The sequence below is a fragment of the Ixodes scapularis genome, unplaced genomic scaffold (assembly GCF_016920785.2).
Source record: "Ixodes scapularis isolate PalLabHiFi unplaced genomic scaffold, ASM1692078v2 PGA_scaffold2__306_contigs__length_199485367, whole genome shotgun sequence".
Classification (NCBI taxonomy): Eukaryota; Metazoa; Arthropoda; class Arachnida; order Ixodida; family Ixodidae; genus Ixodes; species Ixodes scapularis.
The window spans coordinates 56,559,597-56,580,931 of NW_024609857.1; the positions used below are offsets into that span (position 1 = coordinate 56,559,597).

General features: G+C 46.0%; 1 protein-coding gene across 1 annotated transcript; it reads left to right on the top strand.

Moving 5' to 3' along the window:
• The first annotated feature begins 3,463 nt into the window (after window positions 1-3,463).
• LOC8037427 (multiple coagulation factor deficiency protein 2 homolog) lies at window positions 3,464-16,971 on the top strand. Its single transcript, XM_029971884.2, has 4 exons — window positions 3,464-3,850; window positions 13,042-13,128; window positions 13,988-14,112; window positions 16,435-16,971. Exons 1-4 carry the CDS (start codon window positions 3,654-3,656, stop codon window positions 16,524-16,526), a joined length of 501 nt encoding a protein of 166 aa, XP_029827744.2. The 5' UTR covers window positions 3,464-3,653; the 3' UTR covers window positions 16,527-16,971.
• Window positions 16,972-21,335: the final 4,364 nt, after the last annotated feature.

The window sequence follows — 21,335 nt, forward strand, 5'->3', positions numbered from 1 at the left end:
GAACATATATATGCACAAGCTTTACAGAGACTCTTGTATTTTATTGTTGGTATGTAATAAAATATTTGGCTCCGGGACTAACGTCTTACTTATTGGCAACTGTGTATTCCAAACCACGCAGTTGTAAAAAAAAAATCTGTGCACGATATGTTTTTTTGTTTAAATACCGTAAACGACTAAAATTTTCGGGGGACCTAATTTTCGCGAATTTCGCGAATTGCCTACAATTCACGAAAAATACGTCCCGCAAACAATTCTGGCAATATGTGAACGCTATGGAAGCTACACTCGATTCGAGAAAATTAGAACCCCGAATAATTTCAAATTTCCAGCTTTGGTCCGATTCGCGAAAATTTGAGCTTGCGATAGTTAAGTCGTTTACAGTATATGTGTGTCTCTTTTACAAGGGTGGCACCTTCCACGGGTTTCTTATGTCTGTTCCTGTTCGGAGCACGTACAGGAGAACTTGTTGCATCGAACGGCTTTGGATAATAACTTGTTGCCACTTTCTTTCAATGTCTCTCTTGTCTTCGTATGATAGTGAGTGGGTACGAGCACACTGTTTACTACCGATTGGCACATGCGTGGACATTTAAATCGGGTTGTAGCTTCACTTTTCTAAATGTGGGTCACTACACACGCCCAGTTTCCAGTGGCCTCGCTCGTGTCACTTGGTCGTCAGCAGATATCAAGCATGGCGCCTCGGCGTGGTGCCCCAGATGTGCAAAAATGTGAAGCGTGCGTGTGGATGCGGCTTTTGCAGGCTTCAGCTGTTCTTATAATAAAGAATTCCCTTCTTCTCAAAGTCTTCAAGTGGACGAAGAGCGACTGAGAGAGAAAGAGAGAGAGACAGAGAGAGATAAGGAGTTCAGAACGTCCGGTGACGTCGGCGCGACGAGCTCTGATTTGAATAATTAGTGGGTAGAAGCAAAGGCTAGCTGGCTTTGTCTCTAATCACTGTCTCCCTCCAATCAGAGCGAACAAGACCGACGTGTGCACCCAGCGCGGAGTCTGGTATTCGGACTCCAAACGCCGGCGTCTACCCACTATCCTTTAAATCGGAGCTTGGGGTGCTTGAGCTGAGGAAACAAACAAACCTTTGTTCTATTCCCTTTCTGAAAATAAACTTCCTCTGGGTCTCTCATATTGTGAGAGACTATACATTTTTGCGGCATCTTCCATCCTCGAACCAACGAATAGCGTTGCTGTGAGCTCAGCCTCGCAGACTTGGAGGTTGAGACTGAGGCCCAAAAGCGGCGTACTAATCTCGCGTAGTCTAGAGGAAACGACACAAAAGGTAAAATAAATTTATATCCATTGATTTACAACGTTTTGGGCAATCAATCATGAATAGATGACAAACAGATATGACCTTTTCCAGAAAATCGACCTCTGATATTTCACAACGGTGTGTTTCTAGCAAGTTTTGAGAAAAATGCGGCGTATTTTACTGACTGTTCCGAGAATACAAGAAAGAATTGTCAGCCAATATTTGCATCATGTGTGTGATTCACACCATTACGGGTAATCAGTAGAAACGCAAAAACAAACCTTTTTGAGGAAATCTATGTAGAAAATATTAGATTGTCAGGTGTTTAACATATTTGGAGCAAGATATGTTGTTGTTTTTATAAATATCATTCATGAATATAAGTACTGTCGTTGTGTAGCTATGAATGTAATCTATGAACACAAATAGCTTATGTTCATAGCTACACACTTACAGTTTACGTTATGGCTCTTAATGTTTCATTTTCTACAACACTATGAATGTGAGCCAAAATTGTTCTGGTTAACACGTTTGCGATTTCGTAAAGCAATAACCACGAAAGCAGGTGATAGGGGGTTTCCTAGTAAGAGTGACCAGTAATGGTTCCCGCGACGTAAAGACATACTAGCAGTTAGGGTGAAATGAACAGTTAGTAAACAACGGCCAAAGTTGCGAGAGAAAACAAATGTTTGTTTTTGGCACTTCAAATTTGTTTTTAACAGCAGTAACTCTGAAAGAGAAGTTTCCTAAGTAGCAAAAATGAGCTATCACGTATACATTTTTTATCTATAGACTCTCCTCACCCCGTACATCCTGACAAGTTCGATCGGATTCAAATGAAATCACTTTATGATATCTGTGATCGGGAAATCTTTAATTAACATCCATAACAACCAGCGGCCTGCCATCACTCCTCAACAAAAGCAAAATGTATCCGGGGTTTCAAACACAGCCTGGTGAATGTAACACAAATAAATAAGTACGGAGATGCTGCATCGCCTTCATCTTTTTCGTTCGTGTGTCGGAAATCGTCTTTCTGTAATAATTGTTTATTTTCAGGACTTCCCCGGACTCACTTCAGCTCGTCTCCCGTCGTTTGAAGCGCCATCTAGATTTTCGTTTCAAAACTCTTTATGTCATATGGAGTACGGTAGAACGCCATCTAGACGCTGCTCTTCAAAGCGTACGTATTTAATAAGATACGCTGCAGTTCCCATCGCAGCCGTCCGGCGCGTCGAACGACGGGGGGCCAGCCGCGGTTACTGCTCGTGCAAGCAGCCTGTATGAGCAGTTGTGTAACTAAGCTATTCTAATGAGGTTAGTTTCAGCTCGAGCTTTCATTTTCTTCACATCACGCCGGTCCTTAAAATGAAAGATGTTCGGCATTGCAACGAAAGTACATTTAATTAAAATTATTTTAATATAGGCGCTACTTCAAAGTATTTAGTAATAGGGGATCTTGTTACTGTTTACCACTGCTTTCCTGCTCGTTATAAAAGACGAAAAAAAATATATATATCGGCCATGCAGCATATTTTAGAGGAATATGACCTGTTATATATGACAACCCATTGATTTCCATCGTTTTACGAAATGCGCTCCCCAGACCCTACACGCCATTTCATTGTCGCCGACATACGGCAAGAGCCCCGAGATTGTAAGGACAGAGTATGGCAAATTTGATAAAAAGACGAGGAGTTATACAGCCGTGCCGTACCCTCGACTGCTTCGAGTACACGCAGCTGTTCTCCGAAAGCCGCCCAGTGCACGCCCACCACGTTCCTCGCACCTGCGACGTCGTGGTGACGTAAGTGTGCCTAGATGCCATAGTGTTTGCAGCTGCTCGATTGAGATCACGTGGTTTATGAACCTCCTTTGCAATATGAGCTGCGAAGAGGCGACGGAAGCGTAGATCGTCTGCAAACGTCTCTGCCTCTCCTTTCGCTTTCCTCCTCGCTACGCGACAACATGACGCATGCCCACTTGCGTCCAATCGGTGCAGGAGGCGTCTTCCATTAAATTGCAAAGAATCCCAATGGCTCAAGTTACTCCCTCTCTTCAATCTGGGCTCTCTAGCTCACGTCACACCAGTTAACAGACGCACAGATTCGCGACGGAGGGCAGAGCAAAGCTGGGAAAGGTCGCGCACAAACAAATGATAAAGTGAGCTCCGGTCTCGCCGCTATCATCATCATCATCACCGGGATAGGCGCATGTGCACCGAGGGTAACAACGTTGTCTGTGCCGACGCGTCGGTGGCTCCTGCCTTTCTGCCTTTCTTCGCTCCGATATCGTGTAAAAGCTACGTTTAGTGACACGTCGCTCTTTTTTCGAAGCGCTCAATTTTCGTCGTGGACTCGAGGCCGGTTGCGGCTCGTGCGTCATGTCGGGTTCCTACTCCCACCGGGTCTTTGCAGCGTCGATTTGTGCGCTTGTATTTGGCGTGAGTCTGACCACGGCTCATGACCACCAGCAGCAAGCGGCGGTGCCTATTTCTGGTGACACGAAATCCGAGAACACGGTAGTTGCGAACGAAATGAAAAAGAAGTGGAGTGCGCAAGATGTGGTTCGAGACTTGGAGTGAGTTCCTTTTCATTATTTATCCGCGCTTAGGTTTGCAACTTGTACACGATGTTCCCCACTACGGGTGTAGGCGCTTCGCCGAAATTGTGGTGGTGTCTGTCTACTGCGCTTGTATCTTTTTTTTTTTCTAAGTTAAGGTTGCGTAACGTTAATTTGTTTTACCGTTTTTTTTTGTCTTTTTTTACATTACGAAGTTTACGTACGCATTAGTCACGATACGACCGCAAGCCACCAGCTCACTCATGCTGCGTACTAAGCACGTGTGCCGGTGACTTGCGGTCGTATCTCGAAGTAAACGCACGTAATGCTTCGTAACGTAAGAGAACGGCGCTGTGTGAAGCAGCGTTTACTTTTCGGCATAAAAATACTTGCAAGTGAGCATACCAGGAGCAGCAATCGCGAGCGCTACGGAATCATGTCATGCAGTGGTCATAATGCTGCAGCGAAGCTTGCCTAAAAATGCTACGCAACGGCTAAATACATTGTTTTCAGTCTCATATATTTCGATATTTCAAGACTAAGCTCAACCTATGACAGCGCGGGATTTTTGAAATGACGTACTATAGCGGGCACTACGGGTGCAAAGAACACGCCATATATTTTCTTCATGATCCTGTTTCCGAAGCCCAGGCGTGGGCTGGAAGGCGAAGAAATTTAGGTCCCAGCCTTCGAACATCCTAGCAAATTGAAAGGTAGCCGTATTATAAAAAAAGAAAACATATCTGCTCGTACGGCGTATATCCCATAATACCACCTGAAATAATCACACGATATATTATGTTCAACGCACAGGTCAATTCGAAGTATCGCCACGGTTGTTGTTGTGGGGCAAAAAGTTGTGATAAAACAAATTTTTCTACAAAAAAAAAAAAAAAAAAAAGATTGCGAAATATTAGGCTAGGTGGCGCAAGCTGCCGCCCGTTACAAAGGGCCATTACTATCCATCCATCCATCTGTCCAGTAACATTGATGGCCGCCATTTCTTGGGCAGGAAGCGCGTGATGGGATCTAAGACTGACTGAGCCATCGTGTCCAATACATGCTCAGTGTACGTGCCCAAGTAACGGCGGACCGGTGATGGCGCGGACTTTGGAAAATGGTCTAATATGGATGTTTTAGTTAAATCAATGTGGCGCACAACACCGACACTATTTTTGCGTGGTTTATATCATTATATGGTTTGCGTGGTGCGCGTATAAAATAAGGAACGTTGTCTCGAGCCACCTAGAATAGACTTATCTTGAAACTCGAAGCGCTTCATCGCGGAGTAATCCCACGTTATGCATTGTGGGAAGCAGTGGGAAGAAAAATGCATACGCGCTCCGCTCCTGGGCCCCAGGTTTCCAGAATGAAACGCGCGCGGTGACGGATTTATGAAAATAGTCTATCGTGAAATCCGCTGACAAAAAGAAAAAGAAACCTATTTAATTTATAAATTTCTCATTAAAAGGGTATTTCATATTTTATTATGGTAGATAGCGCGTGTGGGTGCTTATGTTGTTTCTTTTCGTTTGACGGGGGTGACTCGTGACAATTGGAGGCACTGCATGGATCCAATCGAGTGGTGCAGTTCGTAGTGTGGAATGGGGTGGCTGGTGGAGAAACGGGTGGAGGTTTATTTATACGGCACTGCAGCGGTATCAGAGATGCACGCATGAGAGCGTAGCTCCACACGCTTTTTCGCACGAGCACTCGTGAGTGGAAATCGCTTTATACGGGGCTTTCAAAGACGTCACATATGTCAACAGTCATTATGAAGGACCTTGCTGCTGAGCGCGTACCTTCTGCGGCACACACACACACACACACACACACACACACACACACACACACACACACACACACACACACACACACACACGCACACGCACACGCACACGCACACGCACACGCACACGCACACACACACACACACACACACACACACACACACACACACACACACACACACACACACACACACACACACACACACACACACACACATATATATATATATATATATATATATATATATATATATGGCACCACGGAACGGTTTTTGTCGGCAACAAGTAGGAATGGCCATTGGTACGGAGCGATGACGCAATACCACCTGGAAGACAAGGCCAGCCCGTGACGTCGCCGGTAGTGGAACTTTTGAGCATGATTAATCCACTGCATGAAGTAGTCCTTCAAAGATCTGGTTGTCGGAGGAAGAAACTATATGATTCTAGCGTTTCAAACGTCTACGACTTCATAAAATAACGGCAAGCTAATCTAAAAATCACCCACATAGATCTTAATTTGCCACATAGAGGAGTCAATCAGTAAAACACCGCAAACAGCGGGACTTTCTTTTTTTTTTTTGTACTACGGTTATAGACGATTGCAAGCAAGGCCACTGGCCACCGCCATGTCTCTCCTGGTGCGGACAAGCCCGTGCAATTACAAGATTGACAAAGCTATTTCCACGCGCAAGCGGCACGTGCTAGCGCTCATGAGTCACTACCAGTCGGGGCGCCTTGCTCGCAATAGTCTATAAGTGCACTCTTAGAAAAAAGGGTCAGTATAGTCCTCCCTAAAGGGAGGAACGCTCTTGACACATATGTTCCTTCAGAAAGGGAGCAACTTTCGTCCCTTAAGCAGGGGAGCAAAAGTTCCTCCGTCGACTGCATCTCAATATGGCGGCCACGAATCGAGGAAATCGAGCTCGAGAAGGCTTAACGAGAACACTAAGTCTATTGTACGAAGCGAGAGGAGCACCAAATAAAAACGTAACACGAGCTTTCGGCGAACTATATTTATTTCCGAAGTTTCTTTACCCCTGCAGGTAAAGAAACTTACGTTTCGAATCCATGCAGTCACTCAGTCTTCTCATTGTCAGCACTGCGATGTTCAACGGAGACAACCGGCACCCAGTTCGCGCACTTTATGTCTTACCTTTGCTATTCCTCGAGCCACAATTCCTTCGTCAACCGTTGCGTCAACCGCACATCACGGAGGAGTGAAAACCATTCGCCCGCAAAACCAAAAGCCGCTCTCAAAAAAAAAGCAAATCCGAAGCAACCTCTTGGCTTATCTCAGCACGGTAACACGAAATTATGGCGTAGCCGCGTAGCGTAAAAGGATGTTAAATCGCTTGCCACCAGATGGCAGGGTCAAGCAGAGTAATCGCGAGTAGCTAGGCTAGGTGGCGCTAGGTACCGTCCAACTCATGTTTTGCAAAAATGTTTCTATTTTCTTACGCCACAATTGCGTTTCCTTTTCTTCGGGAATCCCTAACACATGAAGACACGTTACGCACACTACAAGCATCAGGTGAACATATATTGAGCGCATATACAGGCATCGCACATACAAACATCAATACAACAGCACACTACCCCGATCACTACTCCCGAGCCCTGGGTTTCCGTCTTTTATACTGGTCGTTTTGAACGTACGGAATTTTTCGGTGACTCCCTAAGCAATAAAAAATATTCCGAACATGTTCATTTTTGTCCAGCAATGTCATACATCTGAGACTACTTTTAATGGCTCAGGGGATGAAACTCTTATTAAAAAGAAAACGCTCGATCATGCCGTAATTATTTGAAAGCCAATAAATCGAGCCGCTCCAATGTTGTTCGAAGCCATGAGTTTGTTTTCCCGCACGGCCCTTCGTAGCCAGTATTTATATTGTAGTGTTTGTTTTTCTATTTGTGCTGTTCGCGCACGGCTGCAATTGCAATCTTGAATTAATCTTTGTAGAGCGGATATTCACTCAGCTGGAAGTGATGCTTCACGGGCAGAGAAATCGCTTTTCGATCAACTTGAATGCAGTCAAAGCCGCGACTTGCGGCAACTGTTAAATGTACCGAGCTACGCCGTTGCGAGCTCGAAAACGTCTAGCGCTCATCCCAGCACCACTTGGAGGGCAGTTTCTACAGGAACCGTAATATATTTAAACAGTAAAATAAAGGATAGCGTTTTTTTTTCGATTTTACCTTTTTTTTTATGCTAAACTTCCATTGTAAATATACGTACTTTCCGTCATAGGTACTTTCGTACTGTTCAGTCTTTTCTCCAGAGCGCAATCGCTCTCGGGGACCGACAGTCACATTGGCCACTGTACGATAGGAGCTTACCGTTCAGACCAGCGTTCCAACATGACTATCCACACGTCGATCGACTGCACCTAATCTCTCAAGTGGTTTTAAACTCTTTAATGTAAAGCGGAATGCCATCCTGCGACACCCCGCCCCCTCCATTCACGGCCCGACCTGCGGCATCGATGCCCGACAGTTTACGTCATCTCATCTTGTTGTTACACCACTGATACGCGAACGCACGGTCACATCGGCGATAATTCCAGTCTTCTGTTCACAACCCACAACACTGCCATCACGATGTCGCTGACACGCAGAAATACAGAACCACGTTGACGATGTTGCTAACACGCAGAAATACGGAATCACGTTGAATGCCGGTTGGCACTCGGCACGGGACAACAGAACCGAACTCAGCACGGAAGGCACCCAGGCAGCCGGCAGGAAAACCTGCCTGTCTTGAACGCAGTTCCCGCGATTTCCATAACGTCGAAAACGTCGACACAGTTCCTCGTGGTTTCGCTGCTGTAGTTCCGCGTGTGTCCCGCAAATCGCGCAAATCGGAGACGGCCGTCCACTGATCTCTATGACAATTGCTGGATCGCGCTTCCCCGCTTGTTCGCTGCAGCGCGAGTGAAGCCACCGGACTTCACTCGCTTGGGATACGATTTGCCGTTTTTGCTAGCCTTTGCTGCGGTTTTCCAGCGTGCTGTAGACACGTTTTCTACTCGTTCGTCGTATTTCGCCGAAGAAGTTTTTTGAAGACTCCGTGTATTGTTGAGACTTGCTGTTGTGAACACGTGGAAAATTTGACGAAAGTGCAGTGTCGCAGGAAAAAGGCACAACGCGTCGAAAGGAAGGGCTGGCGGCGTGTTCAAAGCTTCCTTGGCACGCCGAAGTGCCGTGTCTCTGTGCCTTCGCACGGTTGGATACCGTCCAAGAACCGACGCCGTGTTTATGTGTTTAGCGAGTGCAATGTGCGTGAAGCTGTTCGTGCCTCTGGATCAGCGTCTTTTCCCCTCGCGGTTTAGGAACGAGCTTAATCCAGCGTCCACTAGCGACGGAAGATGGGGGGAAGGTACGTCTTTTTTTCGTCCTTAGACGATTTACACAATAAAGTGCACAACAGCTCCTCATCACTGATCAGTGCTGGCTTATTATCAACCTACTTAATTGCACTTGACGTTTGAGCGCGGCTCGCCTAATTGTAATTGGTCAACAGATTGCACACGACCATATCGGCCGCGCTTCAAAGATTTTCATTCTCGCCGTCTTGTACTTTTGCTTTCGAAAACCCCCCTGGCTCCACAACGTTGCCCTATTCGTGCTCCCACGGAATCTATTAGAGTAGATTTGGGACATAGCCATGGTTAATATAGTACATAAGAATACGTACGGATCTCCCCCTTTTATTGATAGCAACTCACCGGAACAGCTGGACGATCCAGAACTCCGTGGCCGATATATATAAATGATCTAAAAGCATCTACGCGCGACACACGTTCAGAACTTTGGCGCGGCGTCAATACTTGACCGGTATCCAAGCGTGCGAAGGCACAAAGATGCATCACTCGGCGTGCCAAGGAAGCTTTGATCACGCCGCGACACCGGCGACACTTGTTTTCGACGAGTTGTACCTTTTGATACGGCTTCACGCACATTGCACTCGCAAAACACATCCACACGGCGTCGATTCTTGATCGGTATCCAGAGCTGGCCAAATACTCATAATTTGTAATTAAATTACATTACTAATTACTTTTTTGAAAATTGCTGAAATGTAATTAAATTACATTACAAATTACCACAGCCAGAAAGTAATTAATTACCATTACAAATTACTTTTAAATGTAATGACATTACTTTCGCATTACTTTTGTATACATTTAAATATAAAAGAGCTATTGATAACTTCCTTTTACAGATAACTTTATTTACATTATTTACACAGTTCATGGCACACAGCTAGAACTCTCTGTTGCATGTTTACCGATGGACAGAGGAACGCACGCGACTGATCCGTTTCCCACCCCAACCCGGACAACTATTTTTGGAAATGACTGAGGACCCTACGCGGATTATCTCTGGGAGGGGGGAGAACAATTGTCATTGTTCGCAAAATCGCGTCGAAGGCCGTTCCACCAGGGGCCTTAGTTCGACCTACTTCCACTCCTTCGTTTCCCGAGAATGTCGAGCAGAAAAGCTGGAATGGCAGGAACTTACCAGCCCTATTTCTCACAGTGGTAGATAACACAGAGAGGGTACGCAGTATGCATCAGAAAAAGTAAGCGGAAACTTTCAAGAGGGGCCAGAAAATGCCGAATGCAAAACCGCAAAACATAGGTACAGAATCGCGCTGAGCGGGTTTTCACAGTTCAAGAGAGTGGCAGAAAACGTCTAGCTGATAGCGGGCGCGAGAGTCGCACCAGCCGCATTAGCATCAGCAACATAGCGGCGGCCAAAGAGCGTTTTTTGGAAAGGTGCAGAGGAAAAAGAAAAAGTAAAATAAAAAGAAAAGCGCTTTTGTGTATTGTGGACACAAAAAATATGCCTGGTGCGAAAAAGTAATTAGGTAATTTAATTACAATTACCGTCGCTGGAGTAATTCATTACATTACTAAATTACCTGCTACAAAAAGTAATGAATTACATTACTAATTACTGGAACAAGTAATTAAATTACTGTAATTTCATTACAGTAATTGCATTACTGCCAGCTCTGTCGGTATCCAAGCGCGCGAAGGCACAGATACACGGCACTTTGGCGTGCCAAGGAAGCTTTGAACACGCCGCCAGACCCTTGCTTTCGACGAGTTGTGCCTTTTTCCTGCGACACTGCGCTTTCGTAAAATTTTCCACGTGTTCACGACGGCAAGTCTCAACAATACACAGAGTCTCAAAAACTTCCTCGGCGAATGACGACGAACGAGTAGAAAACGTGTCTACAACACGCTGGAAAACCGCAGCAAAAGGCTAGCAAAACGGGAAATCGTATCCCAGCGGGGTTGGGTCCGGTGGCTTCACTTGCGGGAGCGGCAAGCGCGATCCAGCAATTGTCATTGAGATCAGTGCGGCCGTCTTACCCAGTGTATGTAGAGCTGCTGGCACTGCTCCGGAACTTCGCTGCTTTTAGCGGCTTCGTTAGCTCGTTTGATAAAATTAGTGGTAAAAACGTCAATGCAACCGAAATGTTCTGCACGTTTGGACTAGAAGACGGAATTACAGGTGGCCTTCGCTGCCGCTGAAGCTCAATTAACTCAACATTAATTTATTAAACAACGTGCGCGATGTGCTCGAAAAACGAAACCGAAAGAAGACGAGTCGGGAGGGCGAAAGCTTTCTCCGGTCTGCCCGGAGGAGGAAAACGTCTCGGTGAATATTCAGGACTTTAATTTTCCTTTCATCGGTCTGGGTTTGTTTATGCGTGTTTTGGTAAATAAAAATTAAAAAAAAAACTTGACCAAAAAAAAAAAAAGCCCGCACCTCTGAGGATCGAACATTTGACCACTTGGTCAGTACGCGATGTTTTACCCCTGCGCCAACTCAACAAGGAAAAACTCGTCCTCCTCTATTCATCCGAACTGCCGTTCCTCCCTTCTCTGGGCAACTTCTCCGCAACAAGGAGGAACAGTCCCTGTTGCTACCTTTCTCTTCCTTTTTTTCTTAGAGTGTGGTGTTGGACGATGTTACGCGCAATCCACGCGTCAAAGCGCTCTCTTGTTTTGCTTTCGATGGCACTGCACACCGGCTGGTGCCCCGCACGCGCAAGCCCATGCAGCATGCCCGTGAGTCACTTTTCCGCATTAACAAAAACTCGGCAGTAGCTAGCTGTGCCTGTTCACGCGCTTTGCTCGCTTTCCTAGACGAGAAACCCACGCGGCGCGAAAACGTTAGCGTTGCGAAAAGTCGGGTGATAAGATGATCACCCGCCTTTTCGCAACGATAGACGTCTGCCTGTGGCACGTGTAAAAACTTTGGCGCACGCCCGCACTTCCTACGTGCGTTGAGTCTTTCTAAATTTGCTTTAGTAGTTTTCAGTGACGCTCAGCAAGTGTCTAAGCGAAGTAGTACGTTTATTTTCACTAATGAAAAGGTCACTTGATATATTCTAGTTAAATATTTGATGATCGTGAGGATTAGCCGCGATGTTATGTCCCTCTGGCGCCGTGTAACTCGCCTGCACAGACCTTTCACGGAGTTTTTTTTTTTTTTAATATATTTGTTCGAATTAAAATTTAACAACCTGTAAATAACAACAATATAAGGTTAAAAAAAAGAACGTAGATGCGTTTTAGTTAATTCGGAGTGCATAACCACGTATCGCAATCTCGCGAATATTTGTGACTGTGGTGAGCCACTGCTTTGGGCGACCTAGAGCCACTATATGAGCTGCGCTTAGAGTATCGGCACTCCGTTCCCCGACATTGTTGTGGGCGCCGCCATATTGGGGCTTGTGCAGAGCAGACGCAACTGCAGATCGTCATGATTCAAAAGGGCGACTTCCTCAGCATTCGATTCGGTGTTAGAAAGCTCATGTAATATTGCTTTTCTCTGTCGCGGTCTATTTAAACATTTGTGGAGGACGGAAAAGCGTTTCCTGTGATTTCAGATAAAGCTTCAGATAACTGGAAACCATGATTTTAAGCCACAATATGGCCAAGTGTCGTTACTCTGAAGCGTAGCTTATTTAGTGGCACTAGGGCGACCATGTAGCTTTTGGCACAAAAATGGCGGTCCTCCCACGAGTTGCTGCCACGTAAACAAATGTCACGTGACTCTAACGGGTGAAGGACCGTTGTGTTGGCGTCGGACAAAGTGGCGAAAGAGTGTCGATACTCTGGGCATATAGCTTTTTAGGGACTCCAGATAGTATCTGACAGCTAATGAAGCACCGTGTGTTCGGCGAGGCCCATGCATCTTAGAACCGGTCGGCAGCCAATGAGATTGCGGTGTTAGCCGATGAGAACGTCGATGGACCAATCAGAATGTGTGAACACAAGAGGCAACGCCCTGTGTTTCTGAAGTTGGCAGTGACTGTAGCTACCTCCGGTCAGGTTTGTCCAGAGCCAGACAGTTTCCAGAGCATAAACTTTGGAATGTTCACTTATTTTTCTTTAGGCACATCAAGCAAGACCTGGCCAAGATGATAGAGCTAGAGGGCGCCGGAGCTATGAGTCAGCAGGAACTGGCGTTCTACTATTTACGGTGAGGGAAGGTCTCTGAAAAAACGAGTTTGGAACCTTGAGTTTAGTCTAGAGTCTACTATATACAATCCCTTTCAATATTTCATTCTCTTTCGGTACAGCTAAAAATAATTACGTGTAAGGCGTAAAAAAAAACCGTTGAGCGCATAAGTTTATAAGCTTTTCACTTCCAAGCAACCGTGCGTGAAGCCTTGAACATCAGCATATTTTTAAAACGCTCTAAAACAAACAAACGAACAAAACTTTATGTCTTGACTTAGGTACGCTTTTCTGCAGCTGTGCATGGGCGCAGCCACCAGTAACCTTCATTTTTAAATGCGTTAGCATTTCACAGGGCTGGCACCACAGGGCTTCTTGAAATGAGCAATGCGCATAGCCAAGCCGGTGAACGATCGTCAGTGGCTTCGGGACTGTTCGAAAGATGGAGGGGCAAAGTTCTTATTCTTCCCACCCCCGTAATATTTGTATGAAAATTTTTAAAATGTGTCTGGGGGCAATCGCCCCGCCTCTTTTCCCCTGTTCCGATGCCGCTGACGATCACACTAAAAAAATCCAGAGATCTTAAAGAGAAAAAGAAAAAGTAAAAACTTTCTTTCTTTTGTCTGCAGATCCCTACATTTTTTTTCCCCTTTTATTAGAGTGATCACACGGCTTCTCTAAGTCAGGAAGGTTTAAACTCTGAACGTCGCCCTTGACTCACAAAGTTGGCAGGGATATTGTTCTTACATCGCCGCCATTAAAGCAGGCACGTTCGAGCTTCTGTGGCAGCCGCTAGATGTCTCTGACTTTTCAAGAGGCGCACTAATTGTAAAGTTGTCATTACATATGGCCTGACTGGAATCACGTCTGAATCTATCCAGCATGCACGACTTCGACAACAACAACCTGCTGGACGGTCACGAACTTATGGCGGCCATGCACCATACGAACGAGGCCCATAATCATGACGGGGAGGGTCATCACACAGACGTGGACGAACTAATAAGTGAGTACGCGATCGACTGTGTACGCGTTGTGCTGTCATGGTATGGACTGACAAATTCAGACAATCCCGGTGCACTATTTGAGCCAAACTGCGCCAAAGTGCTTACTCCGCTACATCCTGCTACATTTCGCCAAAATGTGAGGAATTCAGGCCACAACATTGCGCCAAAAACTAATTTCACTTTATTTACTCTGAAAATATAGTAACGCAGACACTTCCGCATTGCCGGATCGATTCCTTCAGCTTGTGGGAATGTTCAGAACTTTTAACGATCGCCTCTAATAACGACGATCAATACATTTTGCCTCCTAGATTGTAACTTCTTTTATTCGGCGATGAAATTAAAAGGCGTTACGTTCAAATGAAAGTTCAGAATCTCCTTTTTCCCAGGATCTCATAACTTTTCAACATAGACCCCACCGACAGCGATGCCCTTCCGCCACCGACGCACTATATAGTCTCCGCATGCCGTCGTAGATGATAAAGGGCGGCTGTTGACGACACCAACGGCGAACTAATCGGTAACCTCGTCGTCAGCCGCAAACCATACCCTTTAGATGTTCCGTTGTCTTGAAAAACAACTAAAAGCCTGATGGCGCTTGGTCCGGGTTGTGAGGTGAATGAGGCAAAACATCTTGGAACTGCAGGTCCCCTAGCGCTGTGTTGGTCTCGACAACAGTCACCCTCAATCATCTACGACGGCATGCAGAGAGTAGAGCATAGGTAACGAAAGTGCGTCGCCGCCGTTGGAGCCTTTGTTGAAAGGCGATGAGCTCCTGGGAAAAAGGAGATTCTGAACTTTCATTGGGATGTAAGATCTTTTAATACCATTGCCGAATAAAAAAAGTTACAGCCTAGGAGGCAAAACTTATTGGTCACTCCTCGTGCTACTCGATTCGACCTCTCTATCAAACAGTGAGGGTACTCTGAAGTTTCGCAATATTTCTCATGTCATAGCAAAAAAACTCCAGAAAAAAAAAAATAGAAAAAAGAATAGAAAAAAAGTCACCGGCACATCTGTGCTTCGTATGAAGCGTGCAATCTAATTCAAGGAATCATCTTGGTACGCGATATAAGCAGCAGGAATGTCCTGGTTTCTCGCTGCCACAACGCAGTCAAACGCAATCAAACGCAACTGTCTGAACCAGGCTTTACTTATAAAGCCGGAGTCACACTGCTTATAGGGAGTATTCACTGGCGACCGTATCCGTGTGCACTGCTGCTGAGCGCGTGCTGACGGCGAGCTTCCACAGTCCTTTTGGAGAGTGCATTTAGCACCACCAAGGTTGCCGGTCTTAGCAGGCTATTAATGTGAGCTCGTTCTGAGCATGCGCTCTAAACATCGCCCTCAAATATGGCGTCCAGTGAATACCTCCCATAGACAATTGCAAGCTGAGCGCCCCGACTGTTTTTTTCATGGGCACCAGCACGCGAAGCGTGCGCGTGAACGTGGCCTTGACAGGCTTGCAATTGCATGTCCTTGCAGAGACATGGCGGAGGTCGGATGTCGTGCTTACAATCGTCTATTAGCGGCGAGATGCTTTGGTGGCGCCCTCCTGTGGTTTCCCCTCGTGACGTTACCTTACGAACAACAAGTTCCACGGTGTTTATAATTAGCATGGTGAAAGCTTGAGATCATTGCGCTCTGATATCAACATTGCCAACACCGCCAAAATTGAAGTTCTTACATTACTCTTATTTCTGTCGATGAGAAACCTTTGCTGACGTCATAGTCAGCATTTGGCCAATCGTGGAAGGCCGACCACAGCGACGCTTTTGATCGCGCACGTCTCCAATACATCATAAAAAAAGACAGTCTGCGAGTCACCGTGAGGTCCATGTTTCGAATGCCGCACGGCATTGAATTGAAGGAGAAAACTTTGCACGCGGCATTCGAACCACGGATATCGCGGTGGCTCGTGTTTGCCGACTGTCTATATGTATAGGTATATAAAGGAACTTGGGGGGGGGGGGGGGGGGGGGGGGGCTGAATGCTTATGTAACAACTGTTTATTGAACGGCAGCGTACGGCGTTTGGCGTTTGCGTGAGAACGCGTTCGACGAGTGCGGTGAAGACAAAGGCAGCTAGCTTTGCGTCTACCCCCTAATCCTTCCAACCAGAGTTCGGCCGTTCCGACGTTCCCCCCATCCTCTCTCGTCTCCTCCTCTCCCTTTGTAGTTTATACCCGCATAGTTTTGTCTGTACCGTGCCAAAATTTCATGCGCATTTTTTTTTTGTTGTTGTTGAGGTTGTGATGACGATGACAACTCGTTTGGTTTTAGATATCCCGTTTAAAACATATTTTTTTCGTCTTCTTTCAGGACTCGCTGACTCTGCTCTCGAAGGTGATCTGAATCAGGACGGGTTCCTGTCCTACCCAGAAATCAGAAGTTCATTGGATAAACATCCATAAACGTACGCGACACTACGGATGACATCTAGTGTTACGTGTTTATATGACATTGTTAGACGGGGTCACGGAGCTGGCTAATCATTTGGTGCAGCGGGAGCGGGAGCGCGCCACTTTGCCTCGTTTTGTGTGGTGGCACAACAGTGAAGCTCTTATAGTGAACTAAAATACATATTTATTTGGGTTAGAATGAGTAAATTATATGTTTGGGAATATACGTCACTTATATTGTTTTCGAGTAAGATTATTTGTTTAAAGTTTATCCGTTTTTAGTTCGAGAACATGAACCCAGTCTCAAAGCAAAATTTGTTACCCATCGGCACATTATTATTAAATTCTTGTCAAGATGACACATCAGACAGGCGGTGAAGTAGGACATATGCGTGCAAGCTCTTTTGAGTTTTTCTTATTGTTGTAATAAATATTGATATGCAAGACGAATGTTTCACTTATCGGCCATTGTTTAATACAAATATTGGATTCGCGACAAACGATATCACTGGACGACATCGTTGACCTCATGAACGCCTCCCTTATCGCAAAGGCTGGTCACGTGCTGAGCTTTAGGCAGTGTTAGAGTTTGGTTATTCCCGGAACCGCAGTCATCGGACACCAGTCACTATCTGAATGTGTGCTGACGTGTTGATTGCCACGAGCCCAAGTCGGTGCTGTTGCAGTGCTATGCAACCATAGCAGCGAGCATTTTGCAGCAACCCGAGACCGAGGAAATACGAAAGATGACACCTAGATAAGAGAAGGAGAACGTCCCTTCAGTGCTCGTGTCTAATCTTTGAGCCGTTAACACTGCCATACCCATTAATGCCTTGTCAAAAGTTTGCAAGGTAGACAGTGAAAGAAAATAATTCGGCTTTATACTTGAAATTACACGGCGGGAAAGACGCTTTGGGGTTAGCGGCGTTGAGTGCGGGTGGGCTTACACTGGTGTCAGTAACAATGTATGAATTAATAAACATTCTAACCCAATTTCGTTGCGGTGCCACTTTGCGCAAGATGTCGAAAGAACAAAAAGCAACCGCCCAAAATTTAGCGCCCCAAAAAATGCGTAAGAACGAGGTATTTTATTCTACAACGCCATTTTGGTCTCTAAATTATATTCAGGAATCAGAACCCGTGAAACGTCTACTGATGAACAACTACAATGCCATAAGAACACCCCGATGTATTGCATGAATTCAATAGACGCTTTACACACGCGCCAAATTACAGCCGCCGTTGCTGACCTTCTCTTGTCTTACCGAGATGCCGAGTAACTGAAACGGTAGTTGACGATCCTCTACAAAGGCCGATGCTTTAGAAAAAGACACAGTTGAATCTTGAATGGCGATAACCTGGCCTGCTATGGTAAAGATGAAGTGAAATAAGCGAAATAAGAGGAAACAAAAACTGAGGGTCAGTTATGGCGGCGTCCATTAACAGCTGCTGCAAAGCGTCTATACCCTCCTGTTTGACCCTATATTACTGAAGCAACCTGAACACAGAAATAAAAGAAAAAGAAGTGCAAGGCTGTTCTGGTTTTGTCCCTGTGCAATGCACATCTTACTATAAAAAGCGTCGGCACACAAAAAATGTTCTTATTCACGCGTAAAAACAATACGTTGAATCAAAAAATCTATTTACTCTTATTAAAAAAAAAAAATGCTTTAAAGGAGAAATGGCGGGGGCGACTTCATGAAGAGGAATTAGTGAACGGGGCAACAACTTACAACATTCTCAGTTCCTTAAATACTCCTCCTCCCCTCCTTAAATATCCCTCCGCATTTTGCGGCCACCAGTCGCGCTGACCGGCCACCGAAAACGACGCACTCTATTCCCTAATTACGGCTCATGCCTGAATCGTCCAATGGTCTTTGTAGTTTGTATCCACAGACATCAATAAACTGAATTCACTAGGCTACTGGAAAATGTGTCTGTAGTTGCTGTAGCCAGCCCACCACTGCCAAACTGTAAAGCTTAAAGGCCTGTTCACACATGCAGCGGAGCGCTACAAGCATAGCGCTTACCTCGCGCTAAGCGCGTGCTGACGTTAGCGTTCACCAGCTTTGTATCGCACCGTCAAAACTGTTGCTCATGGCAGACGATAAGTAGCTGACGGCACGTGAGGAGCGCTACATCAGCGCTTCGCTGCATGTGAGAACTGGCCTTGAGTCTCCACTAGGGTGCCTCAATGACCTTGTGTTTAGAGTGATGCCACTCTTTGTAGTACCCGATGCCGACAGCACGCGCTCACGGGGAAAATACAAAGAAATCGACGAAAACAAAATGTCGCCATAGCACAGTCAGCGCCACAGACGCGTGCAGGGACACGCTCTTTCACGCGCTTCTGAACAAAAAATAAATGTAAAAGTGGGAACAAAATGGCCAGATGTCTCCACCCTAAGCAAAGCGCACATGAAGGCACCCTAGTCTCCACTACTTGGCGTCAACAATGTCGTGCTACGCTGTCAAGGATAGCCTAGCTCCAGCAATGTTTCAACGTTATCAAAGATAGCACGAGCGCGTACGAACGTGACACGAGTCAAAGCTACATGTTCTCGCGGTAGGGCGGGAATCTAGCACTATGCAATCTACGCTAGCCTTGACAACGTTGCAGAAAATCATTGTCGCTAAGTATATGGAGTACACTCTAAAAAAAGCCCGTGAGTCTCCTTTGCCGCACAACACTCGGAGAGCCAATTACCGCGACTTACGGAGGCAGCTCAGCGAATGACGATGCCGAAACATATGTTTAGACCAAACGACGCAGTCTGAGTTGTGACATTGAGGCTGCGGTCCCACGGCAGCCATCTTGAACAAGGCTTTAGTTCAACCAATAGATGGCGACACGCACCCGTGGGGTGGCCGAAACATTGGTTCACAGTGGGATGGCTCGAGCACCATCACGTTCCCCTCGTGGCCTTGCTCGCGCCGCTGCCAGCTGTGCTCAGCTAGCTCAAGTAGCGTGGCCTAGTGCCACTAAATAAGCTACGCTTCAGAGTAACGACACTTGGCCATATTGTGGCTTAAAATCATGGTTTCCAGTTATCTGAAGCTTTATCTGAAATCACAGGAAACGCTTTTCCGTCCTCCACAAATGTTTAAATAGACCGCGACAGAGAAAAGCAATATTACATGAGCTTTCTAACACCGAATCGAATGCTGAGGAAGTCGCCCTTTTGAATCATGACGATCTGCAGTTGCGTCTGCTCTGCACAAGCCCCAATATGGCGGCGCCCACAACAATGTCGGGGAACGGAGTGCCGATACTCTAAGCGCAGCTCATATAGTGGCTCTAGCGTGGCCCAGCAAACGGATGTATGCGAGAATGTCAAGCTGGGTATAAATTGTCCTCTGATATTGGCGACGTGCGCGACCGAAAGCGTCGGCCTTTCACGATTGGCCCAAAAGCTGACTATGACGTCGGAAAGGGTATACCATCGACGGAAATAAGAAGAATAAAGGAACTTTAATTTCGACCGTGTTGGCAGTGTTCCTTTGAGAGCGCAATGATTTCAGGCTTCCACCACGCTATTTACAAACACCATCGAACTTGTTGTTCGCAAGGTAATGACGTCACAAGAGGGAACCATAGGAGGGCGCCACCAAAACATCTCGCCGCTAATAGGGAGATGCGGTTCGGCGGTTGTAACGGGCTTTTGCAATAAATCTTACCAAGAAGGAATCAAATGTTGATTGACGTGTTAATATTCTATCAATGAAAAATTCTTCTGCAGGAATGCACGCTCAGTAGACTCAATCTTCCAAGACGCCAGTGCAAGCGGACGTCAAGTAAACTGCTTCGCGATTTACGGTACTGACCTCACCCTTTTGATTACGACTAAAATAACGTCACGAAATATTGTGTTTCACGGGGTCCAGAAGATGTTGTAAAGGTTGTTACATTATAGTTCCCAGAAAACAAACGCCGTTGCAATATTTTCGGAAGTACCGACACACATAATGTTGTAGGTACAGCTTAGGAGGAATATGGTGAAAACCATCAGAAGAAAAAGGAAGACGTTTATTTGCAATGATGACGCTATGAATGAACGGCCTTTGTACGACGGCTAGTTATGAGCGTTCGGGAATTTATAAGTTCACGTGGTTGCTTACTATGAACATGCGTTTTTGTCGGGACATGGTGTTGCGGTGATGACCTGCTATCGGACGACTCGTGGCAGACGAACAAGCAAGTTTCTTCTCAGCGAATGGTAAGTGTCCAGTGTCAAGCACAACACGTAGCTACCGACGTTGTCGACGTTTTGAACACTTGCCGTTTTCGACAAAAATCCTGGCACCTAGGCTAACTTTCTGGAAAGACTCGAAGTCTTCCTTGAGTCCAAGGCCATCATGAACAGTAACTGTAAACGATCCACTATTCAATCGGTGGGTGGCGAAACGTATCCGCATCTGCGGAGTCATGGGCGATGCGTACTCTAAGCGGCTGGAAGTTTACACGATGCCTGCCATGACGTCCAAACACGTCATTAAGGTTCTCCGGTTTCTTTTACCTACTTTTGCCCTGCCGAAAATACTTTTCTCTGATAACTCGCCAAATCTTGCTTCAAACAATATAAACAAGTTTTTGAAGAAAAAAACCGGCATCAGACATCGCATTAGTGCACCATACCATCCCGCAACTAACGGGCATGCAGAACAGATGGTGTGCGAAACAAAACTAAAAAAGCCTTTTTGAAGCTTACGGAAGATGCAGTTCAGTGAAGAATCGCCAAGTTGTTGTTCCAGCAGCCCGCGACGGTCTCATCTTACACGGTAAAAACACCCGCCGAAGCAATATTCGGCGGACGAAGAGCC